The sequence below is a fragment of the Carassius auratus genome, unplaced genomic scaffold (assembly GCF_003368295.1).
Source record: "Carassius auratus strain Wakin unplaced genomic scaffold, ASM336829v1 scaf_tig00025274, whole genome shotgun sequence".
In the NCBI taxonomy this organism is placed as follows: Eukaryota; Metazoa; Chordata; class Actinopteri; order Cypriniformes; family Cyprinidae; genus Carassius; species Carassius auratus.
Window position 1 is genome coordinate 1 of NW_020525407.1, and position 13,613 is coordinate 13,613.

Genomic DNA, 13,613 nt, shown 5'->3' on the forward strand with positions numbered 1-13,613 from the left:
TTGATTCATTATTTGATTGTGTTGCCAAAAAGTAGGATATTTTTTATTAAAATTGGCTTAAAATGTAAAATAAACATTTTTTGTTTTTAAATGTATGCATCTTTCTTTAATGATTAAATGCTGGGAGGTCACATAACAACACTGTAGCATGTAACGGTTTGCCTAAATTGAAATATTGGTGCATAGTATTGTATCCATTTATTTTGCAACACTGAAGTAAGCTATTCTCTGTGAATGTGAGAGACTTCTGTTACATTAGATGCTATATGTAAAAAAAAAAAAAAAATACCATTTTACAATGTCAATCAGCATAACGTGCTGTTTTAGTACAGATAAAATATGAAAACACACAGAATTTACTGTAGGCTGAAATTGTGTGAATGACCCTGAAACTTCCATAACTGATGGTCTCATGTCAAGAACAACTAGTAATTGTGATTTCGATAAGTCATTGTGTGGTTCAAACCTGTGCTGATGATATCCAGTGTGAGGATTGAGTCTACTACAGTCAGTGCCTCTGGCTTCCCCTTCAGACTGTCGTGTAGCTCATCTCTCACACACTCTTCTTTCTTCTCATCCTTTGCCTCCTCTTTCAAGTCTGCCACAGTCACTTCAGTCCCGAATGACTCCTCGTGGTGTTCTTCCTGTTCCTGTTTTATGTTTGTGCTGTTGATTTGTTGAAGGACAGGATTTGTTTGGGCTGTTCAATGCCACTGAAGTGAGAAAGTGAGAAAGGATGAAAATAATACCACTTATACAAACAAGCACATATTGGTATTCAGGTCGACACACGCATTTTATTCACACTAAGTGTGTGAAGTCCCACCTGAGGATATAGTTAACACAGACCACACACTGTGGCTGGGAGTTTTTACTGTTATAGATTTACAGTGGCTTGAGTCTCTGCCCAAGCAAACCCTCCTGCTTTAGCCAGAAGCCGGTACTGTCCAGTACACACTTGTCCCTTCACAAACACTGCAAAGAGAGAAATACATGAAACATTATGATATATCTTCATTTAGATTTATATAAGAGGACTGCATTTATATGAGCTTACAGTAGTGGTGTGCTTTGGTCATGTGGTCAGAATCCAGTGCGTGATAGTATTCATACACAGAATGCTGCAACAGTTCTACTGGAGCAAAACCCAACAGCTCTGTGATCCTGCAAATACACACAATTTGTATGTTGCTCTGAGACGCTGCAGCTTTTCACAAGTTACCACTAGATAGTGACGAAATCAAGGCCATAAGTCTGGCTATACATTCCACACACTCTCCGCATCTGAACATGCATACTTCCTTACTAAACAGTATGTCCAAATATCTGTTAGTCCTGAAAAGGTAGGCAAAATACCCAGATGACCTACTTCACGTGATTCTGAAGGTTTCGAGGCAAGTTCTTCACTGAATATAGTACAAACTAAATTTAATAGAATTTCAGTTTTTGTTATTATTTTATTCTCTCTTAGTTAGAAATAATGACATTATTCATAGTTATTTTATTCTACAGACAGTCTTAGTTTTTAGCAGTAAGAAATACACACAAAATATTTTTTATTTTCTTTTATACATCTGATGATTCTGATAATAATCCGCGAGAAAAAAAGACATGCTGTAAACTTAAAATAATGTAAATATTTTCAAAATAATATTTTAAATAGCTTTGGGGTTTAATACAGTCACAAGGACAAATACTACAATACAATAATAAATAAATACAATATTGTAAATAATATAATATAAAATATATATATGATACCTTTCAATAGTTTGGGGTCAGTAAGAATTTTTATGTTTTTAACGCCTCTTATGCAACTATGAAACTATGAAAACACTTTTTTTCCCACACCATGTTTACATGAAAAGAAAGTAAAAAACAAACAAACAAAGGATTTAGGAGTCTTTGGTTCTTAAACTGTCTTAAACTTAAACTTTATAGTGCACGATCCAAACTTACATTTTTATAATTCATGAATGAAAATGTTTTGTAACATGATATTGATGTACCATTTACATGGTAATGCAATGTCTGATTTTAAAATGGGTTTTAAAGGATACATTTTGAGATTTAAATTTTTCAGTCGATATATAATTTCTGATGATTTCTAAAATGTGATAGAGAAAAAGGCAACATAGAAGTCTTTCTTTTTAAACAAAGGTCAAATCTCCAGTTATAATTTAGATTTTTGAGGGTGCACTCTTGTCATAAATTAATCGATTACTTTTCCTACATAATTTTTTACAAAAAATATTGGTAAAATATATATTTGGGAGCCTTAGACCTTTCCAACGATATATAGTTTGTCAAGATTAGATTAGATTTATTTGTAATATAGTGAAGTAAATGTAGGCGTCCCACAGAGGGGACGGGTGACAGTTAACAGGTTTTAAGTGATTTGTCTTTATATTTCATGCTGAGTATTACTCTCACAGAGGTTGTATATGTATATATATATATATAAATAAAATCTGCCCTTATATTTTAGGAAGAGGAAGATAGGGGTCCATGACATCAAAAATGTCCACCCTATAAAAAATGTTGTTCAAATTCAAATTGCTGCCGTCAACAAATAACCATTGAATTTAGTGCTGAGTGGGGCAGGTGTTATTGTACAGCACTCAGATGTGCTGGGACTTTACCTCTCATCGCAATAGGTGAAGCGCATATCTAAAGTGTGGCGGCTGAGAAATGTTCTAGAGTCCAGAGGAGCCTCAATGTTCATCGGGTGGGGAATAGACTCACAGATGAGCACCAGGTATGAAGAACTCATATTGTTTTCCTCAACCACAACTTTCTTGATGCCATCTGTTGTGTGGATATGGCCCGAACAGCGCAGCACCTGTCAGAAAGAGAGGCTGATAGGGATAAATATGGATCCAGTTTCACTGTGTAGATGCTTTCAGAGTGACGTGCAGTCACATGGTCAAAAGTGCAGCTCAAGTAAGGAGTGGTACCTTCCAGGAGGCAGATTTGACATTGACAGTGCGCCCTCTGCTGGTCAGTGTACATTTCATCCTCAACAGAAAACCTCTGTTTGTGTGCTGCTCCTTTGTTTTCTTAGACAGACCTAAATGTGGGAAAAGGGAGAGAGATGAGTGTGAGTGATCATGATTGTGACTGAGACAGAGAAAGAAAAAGAGAGAATATTACCAGTCCTCTGTGCCAGCATTTCTCTGAGCTCCTCATGGTCACACGGATGAGTAAACTCAAACACACTATGTCCAGTGTAGTCGACCTACAGGGGGAAAAATGGTTTAATATACATAAATCATGTTATTTTTCTCATTTCTAAGACCTGGATACATATTCATAGCCACATTAGTGATTCAATTTGACATCAACCAGTTTGCATTTTACAATGAAATGTAATAATTGATCACACTGCTACAGTAATACCCAATGGATTAGTACCCATTTTGTACAATTACTACAGTAATACCCAATTTCTTACCCAAAATATTATTATTAAGCCTGCAACTGTAAAACCTGGCATATTGTTTTACTTTTATTGTCCAAACAATTCAAATCGTTAACTCATGCAATACCGTTCAAAAGTTTGGAGTCAGTAAGATAAAAAAATAAAATAAAATGCTTTTATTCAGTTACATTATATTAAATTGACCGAAAGTGACAGCAAACATACATTCTGTTCATCAGTGAATACTGAAAGAAAAGGCACCATGGTTTTCATTAAAATATACCACAGCATAACTGTTTTCAATACTGATCATAATAATAAATTTATTATATAAAAATTATTTCTGAAGGATATATGTCAAACTGAATTGAGCCAAACTGTAAAAAAATTTTTTTTTCAAATTCTGATTTTCATAATGTTGTTGATGCATTGTAACATTCACGACAATGATCATAATCTAATCTAATTATTGTCAGTTCATATTGTAAAACTACCCAAAAAAAAACAAAAAAAACACTTTCAATGTGAGTTGGAACCACTGATCTATATATATGACTATTTGTTCTATATTATAGATCAGTGGTTGGAACTCACCTGAGGAAGGCCCAGACACTTGCTGACACTCTCCGACAGGTAGACGATGTCGCCATCACCAGAAAGAACCATGAGAAACCCATCCAGAGCTTTCAGATATGAACTGTTCCACTGAGAGTCTAATTCAGACTCCACGTCCAGTACATCTATAGAGATAAGAGTGAACACATGCTGTCAGTTACAAACACAGCAGACCCACTGCATGAACTCACCAATCATTTGTCCCATCTCTCTCACCTGTTTTCAGTAGTGTACGCAGGCGCAGGTAACTGAGTGCGAGTCTTATGACAGATGCTTTATCCAGGTTAGAGGTGACACTGTGGGGGAGGGGCAGTTCTCTGGCCAGTTCATAAAACACCTCGGATTCTTTTCCTCTCCGACAACGCGCTGCATCTCTGGATTTCTCCTTTCTCCGCTCTGAACTCACCCTATAATGAACACATGCACAAATATAATCCATAATAAGGGGCTGTGCTGTGTGCCTTCAGCAATACACATCTGTGCACTATGAAAAACATACATCATAGAGCTATAAAAGCACACATACATTTCACAGTGTATAAGCCAGCTGCACACATTATGCAAAGGTGCAGTTGAGCAAGCAAACTCAGGATGCTGAAAAAATACTGACAACATGATATGATGTTACACTATAGGGGGCTTCTGTTTTTTATAAACAATAATAAAACAATAATGTGTTATAATGTGTGAACGTGTATTGTGGAGCGTAGTTTTGTGTTATGTAGGGTCAAGCAGGGCAGTTCTCCTGAACTGAAGACAGTCGCCTTATTAACAGAGACTCGATGGAGACATGGCAGACAAACCACTTTCACACACAAAGATCCTACTGTACAGTTCCCGACATCATGATGTTTGCTGTGAGCTGTTCTCAGGGCAAATATGGAAAACCAAGAGCTCATAAAACATCCGTGGACAAGACTAGTCAGAGATGTCAACACGGTTTAATTAATTCTGCTGGATTTATTTTTTCTCTTATATATGTTTCTTTCTCCAGATTTGAAGCCACAATTTACATACTGTTCAAAAATTAGACATATATCCCTGCTGAAAACCAGCATATGCTGGTTATGTACTGTATGTTTTGAACTATGGCAGCTGGTTTGAGCTGGTTATGAGATGGTTTAAACTGGTCATGTGATGGTCCTGAGGACGAGCTAGTTGTTTTAGGACCAGCACATAACCTGCTCAAACAAGCTGCCATTCTTCAAAACATACCCAACCAGCATATGCTGGTTTTTCAACAGGGATGTATGAGTTTGTAAGCTATTATATGTTTTTATATATTTGTCAAGTGCTAAGGTCACATTCAATTTAATGCCGACTTCACACACTTGTGGGTGTAATGGGAAAGGTTTTGTCTGAAAATATGGGTCATGAGATAACATGTGTCAGTGGGCCCAATTTTGCTATATGCATGTATATTTAGAAAAGGGTGATCATCATCATATACAGCTGCTTGTGACTGACAGATGCACATGAGAAGTGAAAAGCACGTTTTTTTTATTAAAAAAGAAATTGCCTTCGGTTTTTTTTTTTACATGGCAGGTAAATTGATTTTACTGCCACAAACATGTTTTATTCTAAAAACCAATTTGCCATCAGTTTTCTATATGGCAGGTAAAGTTATTTTACAGCCACTAAATGTATACAATAATCTATATATATAATTGTGTTGGTATTTATCAATGACTATCAATGCAGGTTACATCATTCCACCAGTAGGTGGCAACAAGTGATTGTGTTCATGAGTCAGTCACTGAGGTGAGGTTCACACTGCATGAAAATGAGGCCCAAATCTCATGTGTGACTGAAATCTTTTTGTTTCATGACAGTATGATCAGCACAAATCAAATGCATTCTGATCTTTTTTATTCTGATTTGTGCAACTTTCATATTAGGTCCTAAATCCGTTTTGCAATGTAATGCCAGTCTGAACGGTTAAAACTGAACCCATGCAACTTTTACATCACTTGATCATTTGTCATAATTCCACGCTGACAGGAGTTAGTCATATTATTTTATATACCAGTAATTACTTGATCTGTAAATATGACAGAAGGTTGCGGAGGCAGTCAGTAAAGATAGAAGAGGTGTTATTTTACTGTGAATTACAGTGACAGCTCTATAAAAAGCTAAACTTACAGGGTCGTACCATAAATATTTAAAAACTTGTTCCTCATCTTTGTCCTCCATAATGTGAACAGTCATACAAAAAATCAAATCTGACCAATAAATCATAAATTGAGCACTAATGCTAGAATGCTAGAGAAAGCACTTAGCCATCTCACCCCTCTTCCTGTCTGTTTCTCTGAATCACTCCGCCTGTTTGAGCATTATCTGTAAATGCTGTTTCAGATACAACAGAAAAAGACAACAAAAAAAGACACTAGTCACCATGTGCCAATAAACACACAGTCGCCCGGCTGACCATTTCCCATTCAACACACTAATTAGAAATATACAATTAAACAAATGTAGATTCATTAAGTTTTCATTTTTGTGTATGTACTTAAGCTGTAGTGAACATGTGTAGTACAAGAGTACACAATTGAAACCCTGTTACTGATCAGTTTCCAGCATATCTGAATAACCTTCACAATATACATTGACCTTGACTGCATGGTAGCCATGCTTCATAGCAACATAATGCAGGCCCCTGGTGTAGGGTAGTGTGTGTGATCTTATCAGTGTGAGTAAGTGATCGATAATAGTTTTTTGTTTCAGATTATATTAGATGTACTTCAGCCAACTTTTCATATTTAAAAGGGCAACAGTGGACACCTTTTTTACGATCTGTCAAAATCTTTGAACTCTGAAAGGTTACTTTAGGACATATTAAGTAGTTCTGTAGATTACTGTAAGTTACAATACAGCCACTCTGTAGGAAATTACAGATGCTGCCACAAACCACAAACCCCCGCTGAGAGAACATCAAACATCATGTAGTATAATAGATGACAAAGAGCCCCGAGGGAAGTTGCTGAACACTTTGCAATAAGGTTCAATTTGTTAACATTATTTAATGCATTAGCTAAAATGTTTAACCTTGAATAGCTGAACGTTTCATGAAATGTTACAAATGTATTAGTAGTGAAATTAACATGAATCAAAACTATTAAATGCTATAGAATTAAAGTTTTAATAAATGATCAGTCAGTCAACCTGCTCCGTATTCTCTCCTTCTGACCAGTCCAAACTGCTTCCTGCAGGCAACTAAATGATTCATTATTTATAACACACACACATAAGGCATCCTTACTATGGTCTAAATATTTTACCAAGGACAGTGCATACATACTTGTGGGAAAACATCTCTGTTTAATGCATCTCCACTACATTAGCAACCTTAAATATTAGTATGAACAATGTTGGTGTTTACAACCAGTTTTAAGAGAGTATCATGTTTTAATACTCTCTTTCTGTACCTCTTTACAGCACGAGCAGAAATGCTCTCTGTGTCTATGAGATTTAGGATCATGCCGGCTTATGAAATGAATCTAGGTTAATGCCATTATCCTATCATTTAAAGCTCTCATGCAACATTTAGAGCTTCTTGGCATCCTGTGGATACGTTATTAGACATTATAACACATTTGAGGAGTGTCCAGTAACCAAAGACATGTTAACTAAATCCATCCTAAAAAAAAAAAAAAAAAAACTCTTCCATTAGAGGGGTTACAGAAACCACAACAAGATGGCTAGCAGGACATTATTCAAGCAAAGGTCAACATTCTTCATCAGCTGTCTGATAATAAAGTCTCTTCTATTTACGAATTCTGTTTCTAAGAGGGTGAATGGCTAGTTTGATAAGTGCAGAAGCAGCCTAACCTTTCTCAGCGTTGTTTTACACCCCTGCGAATGACAGCAGCGACAGGCCACAAGCTGATAGCACACAGGGGACCTTGACCATAGAGCCAAGAGGAGAGGTGTCAGCTGATTACAGTTGACTTTCAGAGGAGAGCAGAGAGACACCAAAGATCTAACCTTCATGTGCTTGCAGATTTAAAAATGGGCGCCACTATAAAATGTACATGTGTTACACAGTCATTTTAGATGGAAATCTCGAGTGGTGCTATAACAATATAAAATTCATTCCATAATTCATTTTTTACAATACAAGTCACTTGTAATTCATACTGTAATTAAATGTAATTCAACTATTAAAATTAATTATATAAACATGAGCAGCCTTATTATATGTACTGTAAAGTGCATTAAATATATCACAGCAAGAACCCAAACTAAACCATTTAAATATAAGGTGCAAAAAAATCTTTTTTTTTATTTTATTTCAAATGTTGGATCTTGAATAGGTTTAAGTACTTAGCACTGCTTTTTAATTAAATTGCAGTAGGCCGTATCTTCCAGCAAGGCTCCTGGATGATTTTTAAAGGAAGAGATGATCAATCAAACCCACTATGTGATGTGGAGGTTCAACAGGTTCATCAGAAATCCTTCTGCACTCTGCACATGCTTCTTGGACAAATCAAGACTCAGATCACTTTTGGACCAAAAATGTGTATGGTTCAGTTCTCTAGCATTTAAAGTAGAATTCATCAGTGTCAGTGATGGGAATTCATTTCGTATTCATTTCGTTTTTTTTTTTTTTTTTAAAGAAAAAAATTACATTCAGCAATTCCTTTACGTTGTAACGTGGTTATGTCAATGCTTGGTCCCTAGAAATCCGTAAAACATGTTCCAGTAAGGCCACGTATTGCGGTTACAGTTTTTGAAGCCATGATTCAGCTCATTAAAAACACAGTTACTTAGAACCTAAAAATAATTTGGATTTATCATACAATCTAATCAGATTTCAGGGAGCCTACGTTTTATTACTGCTAACCGGCTACTAAAGTTAAATTTGGGCCATAAGCCAAATCCTCAGCTCACTCACTGAATCAAATGTCGAAAAGACCGTTCTCACTGCAGTGAGGCAGATTTCCTGCCTCAACAACAGCTTGCTCGATTCACAATCTGAATCGTGAACGAATCATTCAGACCGGTGAACCGGTTCGAATGATTCATTGGAAAAAAAATACTGGTACTCAATGGCACTTTTGTTGTTTTTTCTATAAATCTACCGCTTCTACAGTTCGTTATAAAGCACAAATATTGCAAATACACTTGTCGCAGTTTCTTTCATGTAGATATGAATTCTAAATGCAGGCTAACAACAGGTTATAAGGGGGAAATTGAGAGACTAGGCTATTGATAGCAACTACAAGCAATACATGATAAAACATGGTTAATGAAACAATTTTACTGCCAACACAAGCGCATATCTAAACAGAAAGTGGTGCTTGTTTACCTTTTTTTCCCAGGTGCGACTGAATCCATGGTCAAACGGAACTCCAACACACACAAAAACCTTTGCAAAACCCCTCGATGGTTCAAATGATAGTAATCCCCAGAATACGTCCGGCTGGAGTTCCAGTGTTCGCTGGTTAAAGTTAAATTAAGTTAAAGTGATGCTTCGCCTTTCCTCCCTCGCTTTCTCCGCATCTGTCTGACGGTTCGCGTGGGCGCGCAGTCACATGCCTCGGAGTTGTCGGGAACGCGCGGTGGTGTTCCATTGAGGATATTTTTGGCACGTGAACCAGTAATTGCCATTAACGCTCCTGTACCTGTAGAAGATGCCAGGCTCTCGCTCAGTTGGATGTACTTACAAATAATTGGATGTTGAGCATTTATGAGGCCACGTTTTCAACAAATAGTCTACATCAAGTGCTTACACACTATACACAGAAGGACTTTTTTATAGTGAAGTTTAAGCGAAGACATCTTATTCCGTTTACTTCAATTAACTAATATAATTAAAAGAGTCACTTTCACATTATTTACCATTCTGTTCAATCCTTTTGATGGCAGTAGTGGCTATCAGTAACTTGGCACCATATTTTATAGTAGCCACATAGGCTACTACTTAAGTAGGCAAACTATCAAACTATAATATTATATCCTCCTGAGAACCATAAAAAAAAAAAAATGTGATTTTTTTTAATGAAATGTTTTTTTTTTTTTGGTTTTTTTTTTTTGGCTTTGTAGGATTCCAGGGCTAAGTTATTAAAAAAGTAAATAGACACGAAAAAGCACATATATGCAAAAACAATGAAATTTTTCTAATCTTATAAAAAAATAAAAATAAAAAAAAAAATAATAATAATAATAAAAAGTTTTTAGGTTTCAGCCTATTTTCTACCAAAAATAGAATGTACAAAATGTACATAAATGTACAAAAATGATTCTCAACTGTTATGATATAACCGAATGATTAGATATACAGTACTGTTTTACTTTATATGCAATATGTGCATAAAATGTCCATAAATTGGTATTTCCATTCAATAAAATCTATCTGTATCTAGTTTGCATATGAATGTATTCTTGAGGCAAACCATAATGAAAAAAATTTTTTATAATAGGGGTAATAGCAATATGTCCATAAGAATAGTGCATATTTCATAATATTGATCTATAATTTCTTTCCCTAATGACTTTTTGTGATTTCTTTCAATTGTTTCATTTATCCTGGTGTCCTCTACAGTATACACGTAAGAAATTTATGATGTTTCAAGAACATAAAGTCATATTCCGATTCATAACCCCATTAGTTTAAAAAAAATATTTATAACAAACAATTTGAAAATTAATCTGATTTAAATTATTAAATATTATTATATTTCCCTAAGAGTGCTAAATTGGATGATTCTAACAATATCAGTAATTTTTAAAGACCAAGGAGAAGGTGTGTTTTTGATCAAACCTCCAAAAATTTGATATCTCTAAAAAGCCCTGAAGGTTCTCTGTACAGGACATCCAGACATGTGGCATGTCTCAGAGAAATCCAGTATAATATAATGTCCTCTATTGAAGACAAAAGTCTATGCCTGCGGTCCCAGGAGGAAATGGTTGACAGACACTTATGCTTACCATGGTAAAACACAGTTTTCAGTGTTGTATCTGTGATTATTCAGATGTCATCAATGACATGCAATAACTATAAAAGCTCTCTTTCTTTTTCCATATTGAATGAGGCATGCAACAAACATTTTCCAGCCCCAAAAAATCTTGAAAGATGCTTTTTACCAAATTCCTGTCCTGTGACCAAGACGAGACGTGCACACCAGCATGTCTCATCCTTTTCCACACAACCCCATGGAAAAACCTGAGAACATTTCCCTGAAACCAGCCACAATACTTGCTTTCCTCTGTAACAATCATTAAGAGTTGACAGTTTGAAGGAATTCATACAATGTGATTCATATGGATTTTTTATAAAGAAGGTCCACCCTTAAACTGTCGGTGGTTGTTACTAAAGATTGTGCCAATTTATACAAATTAACCACCAGTTCGCCAGAAGTTAATATAGTTCTGAATAGCCATACGAGTCTGTTGACTCACTGCACTGTTTTGAAAATCAACATTTTAGATCATATAAAATGAAGTTGAAGTTGAAGTAACTTCATTGGAGTGAGTTTCTGTTGGAATCCACTGGTTGTTGAGGGGAGATCAAACAAGGCTAAAGGAGCTCAATCCTATGCTCTATCTCCACTGTGTCCAGTGGACTGTTCCTGCCAGGTCTATTATACTGTACATTGTGTTTGGATTAAATGGTCTCTGCAAAATTACATTTTCATTTTATTAGCATTGCCGCTTTTGGATTGCGGTAAAGAAATGTGATGTCGGTGTATGACTGAGGATGAAAGCAGATGGACACATGCCAATTCTAATCTGCAGTAATCTCCTTCATCCACCGGTTCAGAGATGATCTCTCTATCCATCAGCAGAGGCCGAATGCACACAAAGGGACTTGGGAAGGAGGGATCAGAGAAACATGCAAAGATCTTTCAGAGCAGCATTTTGTTGATGTAATACAATTAACATCCAGCTATAAAAATATCACTCTCACACAAGCCTCATTAAGCAATAAAGTGAAGCATAAAATCTCTGGCCTACAGGTGAAGCACTGTTTGAACACAACTTGAAGACTTGAGTGAATATAATATGATACATTTGAAGATGTCTTTTTTTTTCATAGGAAATCCTGATCTTATCATTACAACCTTTCATTTATCGAAACAGAAATCAATACAATAAACAAAATCGGTCCAAGCCAAGGTGAGCTGAAGTGGTGCTAAGACGGGAAGGATGTTCTAGATCCAATAAAGGGTATCTGTACAGACAGAAAATAAATCAATAAAATTTAATTAGGGCCCACTGGACCTGGGAATGGCTGGAAACTGATCTGTCATCAAGGCCTTTAAGAGATGCATTACAGAGGGCTAATTTTATAAGAGTTTAGACACAAGAATGAGGACAGCATTCTGTCGCCAATACACTCAACTGACAAATAAAGCTGGACCATACAGTATGTCGACTTGTTTGGTTTGCACTATATTGACATGCATTCTAAGCCAAGATGTTGCACACATGTTTAGCCTGTTTCTTAAGAAAACAATTGCCATATATATATATATATATATATATATATATATATATATATATATATATAGGGGAAAGAAAAAAAACTGCCTTAAAGGTCTGATTTGAAAAGATCAGACATCTGGGAATGTGGGAAAAAAATCTGTGGCAGAATAACGGTGGTAACTGGCAGTGACGGATCACGAAACTCATCGAAAAATGTGTGTTCATCCAATACAGTGTCCTTGACCAAACAAGGATTTCCATGTCCACCTACCCCAACTGACAAAGATTGTAAATGGCACTAACTGTTTGTTGATCTCCAGGGTTGTAGTCTCCCAAAGGAAAGTGGGCTGCTGACGTTGATTCTCCAGGAAAACCTCCACTAGTGTAAATGGGGCTGGGCCAGACTTGTAAGGACAAGTTGCTCAATGGGATCTCCCATGAAAGCCAAAAATCTGTTGCTAATCTTATTTGCCTCCATTCTTCAGATGTGAGCATGATATGACAAAAATCAATAGCCCAGACTTTTTATTTATTTATTTTATCTACTGAGGCAGAGGGAAAATAGCATAGAAAGATTCGCTGATTATATTTGCTTTTTTTGTGTCACACCACTGGCGTCCAACATAGATATGGTGAGAAAAACTCAACACAATCTCATAAAGAAACTAACTATTTTGACAGCAATTTTGCAAAATGTAACAAACTGCCATGGGAGTTTGGAAAATTTTCAAAATCTTGGTCTTAGCATGTCTCTTACACCAGAAAACCATCTTAAGCTTTTTAGGTGCTATTTTCAGCAAAGAATACTATAAACTTATGTATTTGATAGTAATTCCAACTTAACTTGCATACTCCTACAGACACAAAATTAATAACAGCAAATCAGTGCCAAATACGCACAGGCACAAAAGCATTCACCAACAGATATTTCACTCTGCTCGGACTGAGAAGAGCCAAATAAACACCATTAAACAATGATGAGGATGAGGAAGAAGAATCACTTGCCTGAATATAAATAATTGAAACTGGTCAACCTCTCACCTGGGTGTGTTAGCCTTTAACCCCTCAGAACAACAGAGGGGAGATGGCCTTGGTCTGCAGAGAACTCAATACCGCAACCTTTATCAACAATAAAATACATCTAAAGATG

The 13,613-nt window shown here is 36.0% G+C and overlaps 1 protein-coding gene across 1 annotated transcript; it reads right to left on the reverse strand.

Moving 5' to 3' along the window:
* Nucleotides 1-877: 877 nt before the first annotated feature.
* LOC113078324 (hypoxia-inducible factor 1-alpha-like) lies at nucleotides 878-9,581 on the reverse strand. The gene is made up of 8 exons (XM_026250648.1): nucleotides 9,345-9,581; nucleotides 4,253-4,443; nucleotides 4,016-4,161; nucleotides 3,154-3,238; nucleotides 2,958-3,070; nucleotides 2,643-2,842; nucleotides 1,058-1,164; nucleotides 878-975 (listed from the first exon to the last, which is right to left on the reverse strand). Exons 1-8 carry the CDS (start codon nucleotides 9,371-9,373, stop codon nucleotides 878-880), a joined length of 969 nt encoding a protein of 322 aa, XP_026106433.1. The 5' UTR covers nucleotides 9,374-9,581.
* Between the last annotated feature and the right edge of the window lie 4,032 nt (nucleotides 9,582-13,613).